Source organism: Vanellus vanellus, assembly GCF_965231255.1.
Source record: "Vanellus vanellus genome assembly, chromosome: Z".
Lineage (NCBI taxonomy): Eukaryota > Metazoa > Chordata > Aves > Charadriiformes > Charadriidae > Vanellus > Vanellus vanellus.
Window position 1 is genome coordinate 26541390 of NC_138908.1, and position 15826 is coordinate 26557215.

Here is a 15826-nt window from a genome sequence, read left to right on the forward strand (position 1 = left end):
TTTTTTTTCAGGTAGGACGACAATTAACAACAACCCTGAGTGTTGGCAACCAAACAGCATGCAATGGCATCTAGCAGTTCAGACCAAATTTGCAGCTTCCATTTATACACAATTTATCAGTACTTTGCATCTCTCTCTTAGATCCAGTCTTCTATCATCTGTTTACCTGATCAATATTCTCTTTATACATGAAGCAGGCACTCAGACTTCAGTCCTTTACAGTCCCATCTGATCAACTTATGCTGTATATCTTAAATTCTTTATTTTCATAGCTGGTCTACACATCCTCCTTGTTATCAACAACATATACCTAGTGTGTACACCTCATTGATGCTCTGAATGTACACGTCTTCCTTGTTGAGTCTGTTTCCCAACTGCTTACCAATCATAGCTGCAAGCATTCCAACACATCAATTGCATAGCCACAATAATTACACGTCCTGTTTTTCAGGTTTTTTCAGTGTTGTTTTACCTTTCACTGACATAAAAGCAATTGCAAAGCAGTTAATACACTAAAGGCAAAAGAAGAAAGCTATATTGATCCCAGTACTTTGCAAACTAAGTTGCAGATCTGATACAAACAATAAAAGCATGAAATTAGAAGCTTAATTGATCATGAATAAATTTAATCTGATATCCAATCATGAAAGACGTGAGATTGTAGTATAGTTTTTCCATGGGTGTGGTCAGATCAAGAAAGATAATTAGCTTTCAAATGGGGCTTGATAAATTAACAGGATTGTGCAAGATAACCACCCATGATGGCAGAAGATGAATTGATTCTGGAGGTGTCTCTCACCCTTATATTTTTGTACGGATTATGAAAAGATGAAACTCGATCAAACAGATGCATATGATTGGAAAACGGGACATAGTCTTTAACCTGCCATGTTAACACTGCATGTCTCAGAACACAGATATTGTCAGGCCTTGTACACGGAGATCACCTGTTTATCAGGCATTAAGTCTTGCTGTTCTCAGATGAGCAAATGTTCATTCGCAGGATGAGTTACTACTTTCACATTACAAACTTTCCACTGTATCACACCATATATTTGAAGCGCTTCAGAGCTTGAAAGACACATAAAGTGCCTGGTAAAATGAGGCTTATATCTCTCTTGAGTTTTCTATGAGCACACTTCCAAGCCCATACCATAACTTACTGCCTTGATAAAAATGTTGCAAGTTCTCCACACTATAATGGTCACATACACATACTTAGTTTGATGAGAAAGTTACAACAGTTTTTTGAAAAAATAGCAATAAAAACAAAAATATAGCAATAAGGAAAAACTTAATGTCTCTATTTTGTACTTACTTTTATGCTGTTTCTAAACCCAAGTTGGAAATTCTGCTACTTCCTTCCATCCATTTCTTAACGGCATTCCTAACACACCATTTAAGAGTGAATCCATCCTTCAAGAACCTGTTCTCGTGAATTGCTAATTTTATGAGCTGTTGATGGGATCAACTAGCAACAAGCTATGGCAATGTCGCCAAAAATTTCTTATAGACCTAGTTTCCTGAAGGTCCATCCTGAAATCAAGATGAACACGCACTATGGGTATCAGGACCAGACACAATATGATAACTATTTTTTAAATTTTTATTTCTGGTGTTCTTTGGCAGCTCAAAAATTAAATACCATCCTAGTCTTGGGCCATCAGTCTGTGTGGCCTATTTAAACATTCACAGAGATAACATTGAAAAATCTATTGCTGTATGTGTAATAAACCTTTAATATCATAAATTGAGGGGATTTTACTGCTTAAATTCTAGATTGTGTTAGTTGTAGTAGCTTTCAGACTTCCAACATTACTGGTTTTATGACTTCTAATTTCATGAAATATAAGCAGTGATAATGAAAAAATGAACTGTTAGTTATATCTTCCTTCTGACGTTAATGCGGGGAAGATTTCACAGCTGTTAAAGATATTTGGTCATGCAGTATTTCATCCTGCTTCTACAGCAAGTGGTTACCGTGGTTCCCTTGCATGAAGCAATAGTGGCACCCAGTGTTCAAAGCCTTGCATTCTCACTTACCATTCAACGTTGAACTTTAAAATATGTTCAGCTCTTGCAGACTATCAAAAAAAGAACAGTCTACCATCTCGAAAAATGGCGTAAAGCCTCCCTGTAGATATGTATGTTTGTATTTTAAAAGTCTTGCCTAGATTATGAAAAAAACCCCAAAGCTTATTCATGGTACTGACAACATTCTCCTTTTGATCAGATTGAATTTGTTTCACAGTTCAGAAATTGTAGTGGATGGTGTTTTGAGAGAAATGGGTTTCAACTTCAGATGGAAGAGTGAAAGCAACGGAAAGAATTTGGCATTCTCCAGCTGCCTACAGGGGTTGCAAACCTTGGGGATCTTTGAAGACCTACTTGATTGAAACAGCTGGATGAATAGACACAAATACATATGTTTTAAGTAATAAAGATATTTGAAACAAATGCTGTTAATTAGGAAGTGGATAAAGGTTACAGCTGGTCACAGCTGTTGAGTCCCTGTCCTGCCCTGCCTGCCCCATGGGGACCCCATGTGGTCCCTGATGCCCTGGCCTCCATGGCACCCTGACAGCATTATTGGCTTGTAATTTGCTTGCTTACGGTGTTCAAAAATTTTACTACATGGGGCCACTTCAGAAATATTATAATTTCTGATACACATTATGTCTGCTAACTCTTTTGTGACAGTGGCCCAGCTGTACGAAATATTCCATTCTGAGATAACGGTGGCTTAAAACCAGAGAGGAACAATCTACTTAAGAGGGAAAGTAAATATACCGGACATATTTACGGTAAACACAGTTGTGGTTTAACCCTGGCCGGCAACTAAGCACCACACAGCTGCTCACTCACTTCCCTCCTCCCCACCATCCCTCCCATCCCGGTGGGACAGGGAAAGAATCAGAAGGGTAAAAGTGAGAAACAAACTCATGAGTTGAGGTAACAACAGCTTAATAATTAAAAAGAAATAATAGTAATATTAATAGTAATAACAATGACATCAACAATAATAATAATAAATTGTAAGGAAAAGAGGGGGAAAACCCAAAGAGAGAGGAAAATAAAACCCAAATGAAAACAATTGCTCACCACCAATCGACCGATGCCCAGCCAGTCCCCGAGCAGCAGCCCCCCTGCCAACCTTCTCCCTCAGTTTTATTGCTGCACATGATGTCCTATGGTATGGAATATCCCTTTGGTCAGTTGGGGTCAGCTGTCCCAGCTGTGTCCTTCTGAACTTCTTGTGCACTCCCAGCCTGCTCGCTGGCGGGGCAGCATGAGAAGCAGAAAAGGCCTTAACGCTGTGTAAGCACTGCTCAGCAATAACAAAAACATCCCTACCTTATCAACACAAATCCAAAACATGGCCTCATACTAGCTACCATGAAGAAATTTAACTCTATCCCAGCCCAAACCAGTACAATAGTGAAACAAATAGGATTTTGCAAAAGAAAGCACATGGCTATGTAAGAGAATACTGACAGGTTAAACAATTATCTGTTGACACTCCACACATTACAGGGGGTCATTCAGCTGTCAAAACACGGGATGCCATAGAGCAGCTGATGCTCCCATAGGCCATAGCTGTGCCCTCCATCCCACACCCCAGCCCTTTGTGGGCCACTTGGTCACCTGGCACATGTAAGAAAGTGCTACAACTATTTGTAGGCAGTTGAATCCCACCCTTTAAGACTACCTTTGGGTGACCTTTTCAAAACATTTATCAGATGGCCGAAATACATGATTCTACATATTACAGAATTGGCTAAATCCTGATCCTGACAGAGTGCTGAGATGAATTCAGTACATTAAAATACCAATATAACAGATGTGCAGAGGAGGCAGAAAACACGAGCAGCAGCAAGTAGAAATTAGAAGCTACTTATTACTTTAAAAATTTGGTAAGGGAGGTTGAAATCATTAGGAGAAATCCCCTGTTTGCAAGGCTTAAAAAAGTAAGAAAGATTATGATAATGTGTTACTGTCAAAACCAAAAGTCACTCTACCAAGTGAATTGCTGCTGGTTTTCAATATGACATCTTCTAGAGCAAAAAATTACTTGCATACACAATTTATAGGAGTTAAGATTTCCAAAGAGATTTCTCTAAAGAGGAATTCTGAGGGATCCAGAAAATTGAAAGACATTAAAAACAACAATTGGTCTTTCCACGGATAAAGCCAGATAAAGCAAATAAATTTGTCTTAATGTAACGCTGTATAGAAGAAACATTAAATACAAAATTGTACTTAATTCTGTACTCGAAAAAAGAAGTAATTGATAACTCTTATGACAATTTTTGTGACTGTTCTGCCATCATTTGTCATCATGTCACAATTGGTAATATCTGCAATTTTACTGACAATGAATTTGTTTTACCCCTGTTGTGGAGTGACCCCAGCCAGCAATCATTCTTAATCAGCGTAATAAATATTTTAGGCAGTACTTTTAAAATGAGAGTTTATTTCACTAACTGAAGTAACTTGGAAAAGTTCAAGTCTAATGCATCTACTATCAACAGAATTTACATGAGAGTAATTGAACAACCAGTTATTTCTGATGGGATAACCTGCCCCTTTTTTGAATATTGCCATACCCTCAATGTACTTTCAAACTCCTACAAGTTCTGCTTGTTCTGTCTGGCTTTTAGGCCATGGGCTTGGGAATGGAAAAGCTTTTATGAAAACCAAAAATGTCCCTCCCCAACTTCTCCTATCTAAAGTCCTCAGAGGGCTGAGTAAGAAAACTATACTTGGTGATTAATAGTCTCAGAAGTAGTTCATCATCTTCAGCTGAGATGAACATGCTATATTTGCTTTGAATTTTCAAATAGACTGGGTAAATAGCTTACATATTCAAGCACGCACCTGGGCATTTTCACTTTGCCTATTCAAATACAGTGTTCAGTTAATAATGTACTTTTCATGCATTTTACCTCACTTATTTATACTGTGCCGCATTTTTTAAGAGAACTCCCCAAAAATCATCATGCAAACATTCTTTTATGCACCCATAATGAAATTCTCTAATTTTCTATGCTTGATCTACACTTAAGTTTGGCAGCACGGAGACACCAACTGCAAGAAGGAAGTGGGGTGGGAGGCTGGGAAATGCTCTTTCCTTACTTATAACCAGAACATAATTAACTACAATAGCAGAAAGGATTTGCTGGTACAGCTGTACTACAAATGGAGCATAACCAGTCAACGACTTTCAGAGTTAAGTTCAGATTTGCAGTCTACAAATGAGCTATGAACACAGTTTTAGCTCCTAAACAGCATTTACAACTAAGATGACAAAAAATCAGAGAATCATAGAATCATTCGGGTTGGAAAAGACACTTAAGATCATGGAGTCCAACCATCAACCTAACACTGCCAAGTTTACTGCTAAACCATGTCACTAAGCGCCACATCTACATGTCTTTTAAATACCTCCAGGGATGGTGACTCAACCACTTCCCTGGGCAGCCAGTTCCAATGCATGACAACCCTTTCGGTGAGGACATTTTTTATAATGTTCAATCTAAACCTACCCTGGTGTAACTTGAGGCTCTTTCCTCTCGTCCTATCACTTCTTACTTGGGAGAAGAGACCAACACCCACCTCACTACAACCTCCTTTCAAACAGTTGTAGAGAGTGATAAGGTCTCCCCTCAGCCTCCTCTTCTCCAGGCTAAACAACCCCAGTTCCCTCAGCCGCTCCTCATAAGACTTGTTCTGCAGACCCCTCATCAGCTTTGTTGCCCTTCACTGGAGACGCTCCAGCACCTCAGTGTCTTGTAGTGAGGGGCTCAAAACTGAACATAGTATTTGAGGTGCAGCCACAGAAGTGCCAAGCACAGGAGGTTGATCACTTCCCTAGTCCTTCTGGCCACACCATTCCTGATACAAGCCAGATGCTTCTGGCCTTCTTGGCCACCTGGGCACACTGACGGCTTGTATTCAGCGAGCTGTCAACCAATACCCCCAGGTCCTTATCTGCCAGGCAGCTTTCCAGCCACTCTTCCCCAGGCCTGTAGCACTGCATGGGGTTGTTGTGACCGAAGTGCAGGACCCAGCACTTGGCCTTGTTGAACCTCATATCATTGGCCTTGGCCCACCGATCCAGCCTGTCCAGATCCCTCTGTAGAGCCATCCTTCCCTCAACCATACCAACACTCAGTGTCATCTGCAAACTTACTGAGGGTGCACTCAATCCTCTCATCCAGATCATTGATAAAGATATGAAACAGAAGTGGCCCCAATACTGAGCCCTGGGAAGCATCACTTGTGACCAGCCACCAACTGGATTTAATGCCATTCAACCACCACTCTCTGGGACCGGCCATCCAGCCAATTTTCACCCAGTGAAGAGTACACCCATCTAAGCCATGAGCAGACAGTTTCTCCAAGAGAATGTTGGGAGAAATGGTGTTGAAGGCTTTACTAAAGTCCAGGTAAAAAGCATCCACAGCCTTTCCCTCATCCACTAAACACATCACCTTGTCATAGAAGGAGATCAGGTTTGTCAAGCAGGACCTGCCTTTGATAAGCCCATGCTGACTGGGCCTGATCACCTGGTTGTCCTGCATGTGCCACATAATGGCACTCAGGATGATCTGTTCCATAACCTTCCCTGGCACTGAGGTCAGACTGACAGGCCTGTGGTTCCCTGGATCCTCCTTCCAGCCCTTCTTGTAGGTGGGCATCACATTTGCTAACCTCCAGTCAACCGGGACACTCCCCCCGCTCAGTTAGCCAGGACTGCCGATAAATGATGGAAAGTAGCCTGGTGAGCATTTTTGCCATCTCCCTTAGTACCCTTGAGTGAATCCCATCTGGCCCCATACACTTGCGCATGTTTAAGTGCTGTAGCAGATCGCTAACCATTTTCCCTTTGACTATGGTGGCTTCATTCTGCTCCCTGTCTCTGCCTTCCAGCTTGGGCTGCATACCCCGAGAATAATTGGTCTTACTACTAAAGATTGAAGCATAGAAGGCATTAAGTACCTTAGCCTTTTCCTCAGCTTTTGTCACTATGTTTCCTTCTGCATCCAATAAAGGATGGAGATTATCCTCAGTCCTCATTTTATTGCCAATATATTTATAGAAAGTTTTTTTTATTGTCTTTCACGGCAGTAGCCAGATTAAGTTCTAGTTGGGCTTTGGCCCTTCTACTTTTCTCCCTGCATAACCTCACAACATCCTTGTAGTCCTTGTGAGCTGCCTGCCCCTTCTTCCAAAGGTCATAAACTTTTTTTCCCTAAGTTCCAGCCAAATCTCTCTGTTCAGCCAGGTTGGTCTTCTCCCCACCAACCCGTCTTTCAGCACATAGGAATGGCCTGCTCCTGTGTCATTAAGATTTCCTTAATGGCACTGCCATTCTGGACCTGCTGGAGTCCAGCCTGCCTGGACTCCCTTGCTCTTCAGGAATGACTCCCAAGGGACTCTCTCAATCAAGCCCCTAAACAGGCCAAAGTCTGCCCTCCAGAAGTCCAAGGTGGCAGTTATGCTGACCCCTCTCCTTACTTCTCCACGAATTGAAAACTCTATCATTTCAAGATTACTGTGCTCAAGATGGCCTTGAACCATCACAACACCCACAAGTCCTTCTCTGTTCACAAAAATACAGACCTTAAGCTAAGATTATTTTTCTCTAAATGGTATTGTCTCAGTTTCTCGCTCCTGCTCAGTGGACAGACAGAAGTAATTTCTTGTATCTCGTGCTGGAGCAGGCAAATCACATGCGCTACACTGAATCAGCAGAAGTTGTTCTGAAGATATTTACGATTCTAATATCTGCCAATAAAAATGCCAGAGGAACAGCTCTGCTGTCATCCTCAGGGCCAAAATCTTGTTACCAGCTAAGTGACAGTGCACTAAAGGAATAAGTAGCGTATGAAAACTGATAATTTATTGACTTAGTTTTCTTTCTTGCATTCTGCAATCTTTATAGCAACAAAAAAAAAAAAACCTCAGGAACAGTGTCCCAAAGACCAAATTCAAGGATTCAGTTTTAGTTTTCAGGAGAAAAATGACAAGAATTAGGTTGGAAAATTATCTGAAAGTGAAATTGCTTCAGAGAAACAAGATGAGATGTGTCTTTGTCTATTTTCTGTACAAATCCACTTATTAGAAAAGGAGATAGCAGAGTTGGATCACGTCAAGGTAAATATTAGAGGAATGGGAAGAACTCCGTATGTGAGAGATACGTGTATACATGGTGTGTATGTATCTCAAAATAACAGGGCAATACATATCAGACATGAAAGTGACATATAGGAGTCAGGCACCCTCACCAGCATTGCTGCAGAAAATACTAGTATGTGATGATGTAAGTAAAGACCATATCACAATGACTATTCAGAAACTGCACAGCCAGAATTAAAGATGAGATTTATTTTGAGTATTTGGCATTGCAGGCATTTATTTTGAATGCTGTTTGGCTTGAAGACTTGACTTGGACTTCCACCTTCTTTTCATATTGCCTTTGTTTCTTCTTATTGAAACACACATTTGAAATCTGAGGGAGGAAAAAACCTTGCCAAATTTTTGCCAAAATTTGCTGCAGTTTATGTTGATGGATCGCAATGAGTAATAAATTCAGATAAAATATTCTGTTGCTCCACTTTTATCCAATGGTATATTTAGCATTTTTCTCACAGCAAACATATCTTTACTGAGCTGTTGAAGAATAATAATACAGGTAACAAACAAAAATACTAGCGTCACGGGTATTTTAATCCTAACATAACTTGTTCCTGGGAAAAAGGTCAAAAGATCTGCTACACAGTATATAATACCGTGCATTTCTTCTGCTGCCCTTTGTTACTTAATAGTAGTACTGCACCATATGTACTCTAGCTATAACTTCCCTTCTCCCTCCTGAAACACCACTTCCTAATGACAAAATTCAACATGTATTTAAACCTATATATTAGGTCAACTTACATCAATAATTAAGAACAGAACACTGAAACATGCCAATTAATTTTGCTAGGCATTGAGGAGAGTCTTAAAACATTATGGCCCATTTTTCCCAAAATTTACACACCCTGGGCACGTGCAGGGAGGTACAATACACTTCATTTACTGGTGAGCATCCTCAGGAGCAGGGCATACAGGGACGGAGGCCCTGGTTCTGGCCGAACAATGATTTAAAACAGTGGAAACCAGATATTTGCTGGAGTGCGTTGGTGGGAAGAAGGTGTTGATGGAGGAAACTTGTGAGAAATGCTTGTGTTGGTCTCAAAGCTTGTGTCCCCCTGCCGCTCCAAAAACTCAACTGCAGTCCTGTGCAGCTGTGTACCATCGGACACCAGTGGGCTGGAGGCCTCTCACCTTTCCCAACAAATAGTGACACAACCTCCCCCCCCCTTTATTTCAGGTATTCAAAAATACATATATATCATATACAGATTATATATATCATAGAGTGGTTTAGGTTGGAAGGGACCTTGTAGATCACCTAGCTCCAACCCGTCTGCCATGGGCAGGGACACTTCCCGCTAAACCAGGTTGCTCAAAGCCCCATCCAACCCGGCCTTGAACACTTCCAGGGATGGGGCCTCCACAACTTTCCTGGGAAAACCGTGCTACCATCTCACCACCCTCAGAGTGAAAAAAAATTCTTCCTAATATCTATTCTAACTCTCTCTGCTTCCAGTCTGAAGCCATAACCCTTTGTCGTATCACTACATACATCACAAAAAGACCCTCTCCAGCTTTCCTGTAGGCCCCCTTTAGGTACTGGAAGGCTGCTATAAGGTCTCCCGGGACCCTTCTCTTCTTCAGGCTGAACAACCCCAACTCTCTCAGCCTCCCCTCATGGGAGAGGTGCTCCAGCCCTCAGATCGTCTTTGTGGCCCTCCTCTGGCCCTGCTCCAACAGGTCCACGTCCTTGTTACGTTGGGGGCCCCGGAGATGGACGCAGTACTCCGGGTGGGATCTCGCCAGAGCAGCATAGAGGGGCAGAATCACGCTCTGTTACATACATATAAAATTACCCTATATTATATATATAACATCTACATAATAATGTACGAACGTATGCATTATATGCTCATATGCTGACTCCATACATCTGTATTTACACACACAGTGCATTTAAGCAATGCACGCGCGCCGCACACGCTGGATGCGCACACCCACGGGGCGGGGGAGCGGAACAGCTACCGGCGCCCCCGCGACTGGACGGTTCCAGGGGAGGCCGACGGCGCCGCCTCCGCCGCCGGGATCCCGCAAGGCCGCCAGGCCCCGCAAGGCCGCTCCGCACCCGGCCGCTGGCGGCAGCACCGCCGGAGCGCCGCCTCCTCGCCTCCCCCGGGGGGAGGTCAGGGCGGCGGTAGCGGAAGCGTCTCCCTCCCGGCGCCGCGTCCCGGAACCAGCCCCGGCGCCGCGTCCCGTCCCCCGCCCGGGCCCGCCAGCTGCCCGCCCCAGCCGGCAGCATGACAGCGCCCGCCGCCGCCTCCCGCAGGTAACACCCCGCGGGCCCTTCCGCCTCTGCCGCCTCCTATATGGGCCACCTGCTCTCGAAGGAGGCAAGCAGCCTGAGCAGGGACCGAGACCGGGACCGCCGCTGCCGCCGGGGGAGGAAGGTGCCGCCGCGCAGCCGGAGCTGCTTCCTGCGCGGGCCCTGCATGCTTTGCTTCATCGTGCACAGCGCCAGCCCGCCCGCCCCGGAGCAGCCCCTGCCCGCCGGGGACCCCCTGCTGCCACCGGCGCCCTACGCGGCCCTCGCCACCGCGGAGCAGCGCGCTGCCCGCCGCCTCCTCCGCCTGCCGCCCGCCGCCTGGGAGCCGCGGGGCCGCTGCCAGCGCCTCCTTCTCTCGGGCCTGCTGCCCCCGCCGGTGCGGAGCCTCCTGGGGCCGTCCCGGCCGCCCGGTGAGGTCGCCTCCGAGATGGTCTGCAAGCGCAAAGGGGCCGGCCTGCCCGCCTGCCCGCCCTGCAAGCAGCCGCGCTGCGCGGCCTCCGCCGCCGCGGAGGAGCCCGAGGCCGCCGCCTGCCAGTGCCCGGGAGAGGCGCAGCTCTGCGCCCTGCCCGCCGCCGACAGCTGCGCGGCGGGCGGTGGGGGAGCGCCGGGCCGGGACGCCGCCGGGGACAGCGGCGGCGGGGGGCAGCCCGCCTCGCCGACGCCTCCCGCGCCGGAGGAGAAGGAAGAGGGGGAGAAAGAGAAGGAGAAGGGAGGCGAGGCGGGCTGCGAGGAGCCGCTGGAGCACCCCGGTGACTGCTGCCGAGAGCCGCTGCCGCCGCCGGCTCCGGACATTAACCAGCTGCCGCCTTCCATCCTCCTCAAGGTGGGTCGAGACGCGAGGGCGGGCGGGCGTACTCCCTCTCCGCGGGGAGTCCCGGGGCTGGGCCTGCCCCCGGGGAGGCCGCGGGGGTGCCGGTGTCCCTGGGTGGCGCGTGGGAGCCACCTGCGGCGGCTGCCGGTCCCGGGGCGGCCCGCCGGGCAGTGCGGTGCCCCGGGCACCGCGGGAGCCGGAGAGCTCGGTCACCGGGCGTTTGGGAACTAAATAGGGTTGTGGGTGCGTTGGTTCTGGTTTGTCGCTGTAAACGGCGTTGTGAGTCGTTACCTGGAGGTGAAGACGGGCAAAACCGCCCCGTAAATAGTTTTGACTCGTACCTGTTAACGTCGCAGTGTGTCCTTCAGAGGCGGCTTCTTGTATCACTGATGGAGTACTCAGCAAGGGGGACAGTCACTGTATTCAGCGCTTCTGTGTAGGTCAGACCTGCATAGAAAAGTTTTCGCTGTTGATTGAGGAGGGGGGGCGGGGGAGGTATTGCTATCTATTTTGAGTCAGTGTTGGGTTTTCCACAGTTTGATGCGAGTGCGTCTTTAAATTTTGGGGACTAGGGTTTCAGTATTACAGCAATTTACTCCGGGGTCAGATGGCTAAACTTAAAGCAGGGCATGATAACGGAGGAGCATAAGACAGGTTACATTTCCTGTTCTTCATATAGTGCTAGTTGTACAACCCCGATGTAGAAAGTACTTCCTTTACTCTTTTGTGGCCAAACAGTAATGGTCTTATCTGTCTGTCTTGCACATAAAATTAACTATGTGGAGCTATCAGCTGGTTTGTTTTGTGGTTGTTTTTTTTTTTTCTGTTGTTTGTTTTGGTTTTTTTTTTTTTTGAGTACACGTGAATGTGTTAGTAAGGGTGAGTTATATTTCGTAGGTGCATTATCCAGAATTTTTTTTGGCAGATATTTAAAATTCATGAATTATCATATCTTCTGTGATTACGGAATTAAGACTTTGTCTTGTAGTTCTTCTAAAAATTAATCCATGTGTTTGCCACCATTCTTTGAAGATGGTTTTTTTTTCTTCAATATTCCGTTGTTTTAGGATTTCAAACCAGACTGACTTGATTAGTATGGCTTATACACTTTTTGTGATCAATGGTATGAGTACTCTTCTGTGGTTACCTTAGTACTCAGTTTCGCTTTTTTGAAAATACCAATCTGTAACTCTGTCATAACCCAATTCTTTTGATAGTGAAGGTTTGTCATGTCCATCTCACCTGTGGACTAGTTTCTAGTTTAAGTTTTTTTCCATGTGTTTTTTGATTTATATTAACACAGTACCTCATTTGTATCTGTAATTTAAAGGCATTTTATTTGACGTTCCCCCCCTCCACCAATCATTTTTGTCTCTTTTTTTTCTCCCTGTAGTCCAGCACCTTCTGCAATGTTTTTGAAAAAGCCTGTACTTAATTCCAGCAGCTGGAACCAACACACTCACCTGTTGTATTGGTTTTGGGTTTTGTTTTTCTTATGTCACATCCCTTTGTCCTTCAATCTTTAGCTAGACTTATCGGTTGGGTTGGTTGTTTTGTGGGTGGTGGTTTTAGTTTTTTTTTGTTTGTTTGTTTGTTATGTTTGGGTGTTTTGTTTTGTTTTTTTTTTTTTTTTTGACTGATTCCATAGCATCCTATTCTGTTATGGGACTTACAACTTCGGACTTCTGACCAGGCATCTTGTTAACTGGATTATATGGGTGCCTAAAGTTCATCATGTGCTGGGTTTTGATACAGATAGACTATCCCAAATACAGTCCTTTCTCCAACGGTGCCACGTTATTATGAAGGAGTGGGAGACAAGTGTACCCAAAGGTTTTACTAAACTTTTCACAGTAGGTAGTGGAGACACAAACCTCAATACAAGGACAAGAGATTCCACCTTCAAGAAGTCTCAGGAGGCAGGTCCCGGGTTTTTTTTAAGTGTCCTTCCCTTGATTCCCACCTCTGCGTCCTCCTGATGCAGTGGTGCTAGCACAGGAGTGGCTGTCACCAGTGTCTGTAGGTGGGCTGGAGGCATTGTAGGAACTCGTAGGTAATAGCTGGTCACTTAGAGGTGGCGCATTGGGTTGTTCAGGTGCTGTTCTGTTGTGAAGCAGTTGTTAAGTCCCCTAAGTGAAGGATACGGGCTGTATTGGATGGGTTTGTCAGACTGAACTCAGCCTGCAGATCGTCGGATGGGTCCTACTGAATCCGGAAGTTCATAGTGCAATGTGCCAGGTGATGTGGTTCCCCTGGCTGGGGAAGAAGTCTTTTCATCAGTATCGGGGGATAAAAGAACTGTGGTTCCACAGATCAAACAAGCTCACAGGTTGTTTTGCTTTTCATTTGGTCACTGAACGTATCAGAAAAAAGTGTTATACAGTGGGCAAAATTTCATCTTTCAGCTTTGTGGATGAGGGTGATTACCTTTGACTAAAGGGTAATTTAAATCCATTACCTTTAAAATCTGAGGGGAACTAAGGAATTATAAATTAGTCAACTTGACTGTAACCTACACAGATATGTGAATGAAAAAAAAGTAAGGGAGCTGTTTGTAAGTATGCAATGCAGAAGATTACAAAAACTTTCAAGACTTTATGCTATATATCACAAATGTGGCCCTACTGCAGTTTCACTGCTATTTATTTCTGGAAAGCAGAAATTAATCTTCCTCTTGTACCTGTTACCTCTTTGCAGTGCTGCAGACTGACAGAACTTAGTAATGCCAATGTAAACACTTAAGATTTCCTTTTGAGCTGTATTAATGGGGGCTGTGAAGGTGAAACATGGAAAAGAAGTTCTCTGCTGTGCTTGATGCTTTTAAAGCCTCTGCTAGAGTACTGTGTTAGGTTGTGGGCACTGGGGTCTCCTTGAAAAAACAGCAGACAAATTGGAGAGGCATCAAAGGATAACTAGAGGTCATAGAAATATGGCCCGTGATGGTAGTTGGTAGTTTCTGTTCAAACTGAATGACACTTCTGTTCAGAAAGAAGACTGAGATGCACTCTCTTGTTATGAGAAAATTGATAAAAAGTTCGACTGTGTTCCTGTCCCTTGTCAAATAAAAAGAAATAACAAGCTTAATTTGATATGAGGGAAATTTAGGTGAGACACTTGGAAAACAGCACAGTGTGAGAATATTTATATCTTGACAGAGGTGGCTTCCTGTCTCTGAGGTTATGTGAGGAGTTGGGATTTTTATTTATTAATTCTTTTTTTAACAGCAAGGGGGATGCCCTTACCAGGGGTGTTCTAGGTGTGCTTGAACTCGCTTCGAAACAGGAGGGCCTAGAATAGACGACCTTTTTGATGTCGTCTTTCTCTGTTTGCTGCTTTTATTTTTATAAAGCATGTACACATGCTGCTCTGCCTGCAGCAGAGATCCTGTGAGCTTTAGCTTAAAGCTAATGCCCCATGAGGGGAAGATAAGTGTGTGTGTGTGTATTTTAGTTAACTCAAACTTTTCATAAATATTATTGTTATTTGAGGCACTACTGGCCCCTTTTCTTGCACCTTTACTCAACGTTTTTTACTTATTTTTCTCATTCTTCCCTTGCTATACTAACTTACATGTTTGCTGTTGATAATATTGATACTAAATGCAGCGCTGCTGTCAATGTGCTACTAGCACTGCATTTAAGATTATCTGAGTGATATGGAGTGGGTTTGATAGACCAGAACTAGACCTTTGGTTTTGTCTTCAAACTTTTGAATGCTGGCATTTATTTTTAACAAAGTTATACCTGTAAAGACTGGATATACATGTTATAGTTGCACTGTGATATATTTATTTTTTTGTGTGTGTGTGTGTGTGAATATTTTTTTCCTGGCCTAGTTGGGAGGCAGAAGCATGAAAATACATCATTTGGATTTGACTTCATCCACAATTTCATGGAGTCGCTGTTGCAATAGCAGCTTTCTTTCCTTCTTATGCTGGTATTCCAATCAGTCAATCCTGTATAGAGTTTGTGTTGAACCTTACTTTTAGCTATAGCAATGAGAAAAATGGAAAAGATTTTGAAACTTTGTGACTGATGCAGGGAGGGAAGTGTTCTTTTATTTCAGTCTTAATTGTTCTGCTGAACTCCTTTTTTCTCTAGCAGTGGACTACACAGCAACATTGATTTTATTTTTTTTTTTTTTAATTATTATTATTATTTTCACGAAGCTGACTGTCATCCTGTGATTGCAGTAGGGAAGTGAAGCAGCTTTAATTCCTTGTGCTGTTTTTGAGCTTCTGGAAGTGCAGCTGAGGGGCATATTTGTGAAGGAAAGGTGTGCCAGTAGACTAGTAACAAACCCAAAGGTAGTGTATGGACATTATTTCAATGATAAAGTTGTGAAAGATGTCCTGATTTGTTGCAGCATTATAAAAATAATTTTGCTTTCCACAAGGGTGTGCGTAAAGGTGGCTTTCGTGTAAGCATGTAGGTTTTCACATTACAGAATGAATTATGTGGTGGAGGAGACAAATATCTTGGAATGAAATTTCTGCATTTCCTGAAGGCAGATAGATGCTTTGACATTCATCCCCCATGGTGGATAAGACT

The 15826-nt window shown here is 44.1% G+C and overlaps 1 protein-coding gene across 1 annotated transcript in view; it reads left to right on the forward strand.

Annotated features, from left to right (window-relative positions):
• Positions 1-10508: 10508 nt before the first annotated feature.
• The window catches only part of FBXL17 (F-box and leucine rich repeat protein 17), a gene marked incomplete at its 5' end in the record, with an annotated part of 312610 nt that continues 307292 nt past the window's right edge, over positions 10509-15826 (forward strand). Inside the window, one exon of the mRNA XM_082497169.1 lies at positions 10509-11288. Coding sequence (XP_082353295.1) covers positions 10509-11288 — 780 coding nt within the window. The remainder of the gene's footprint in view (positions 11289-15826) is intronic.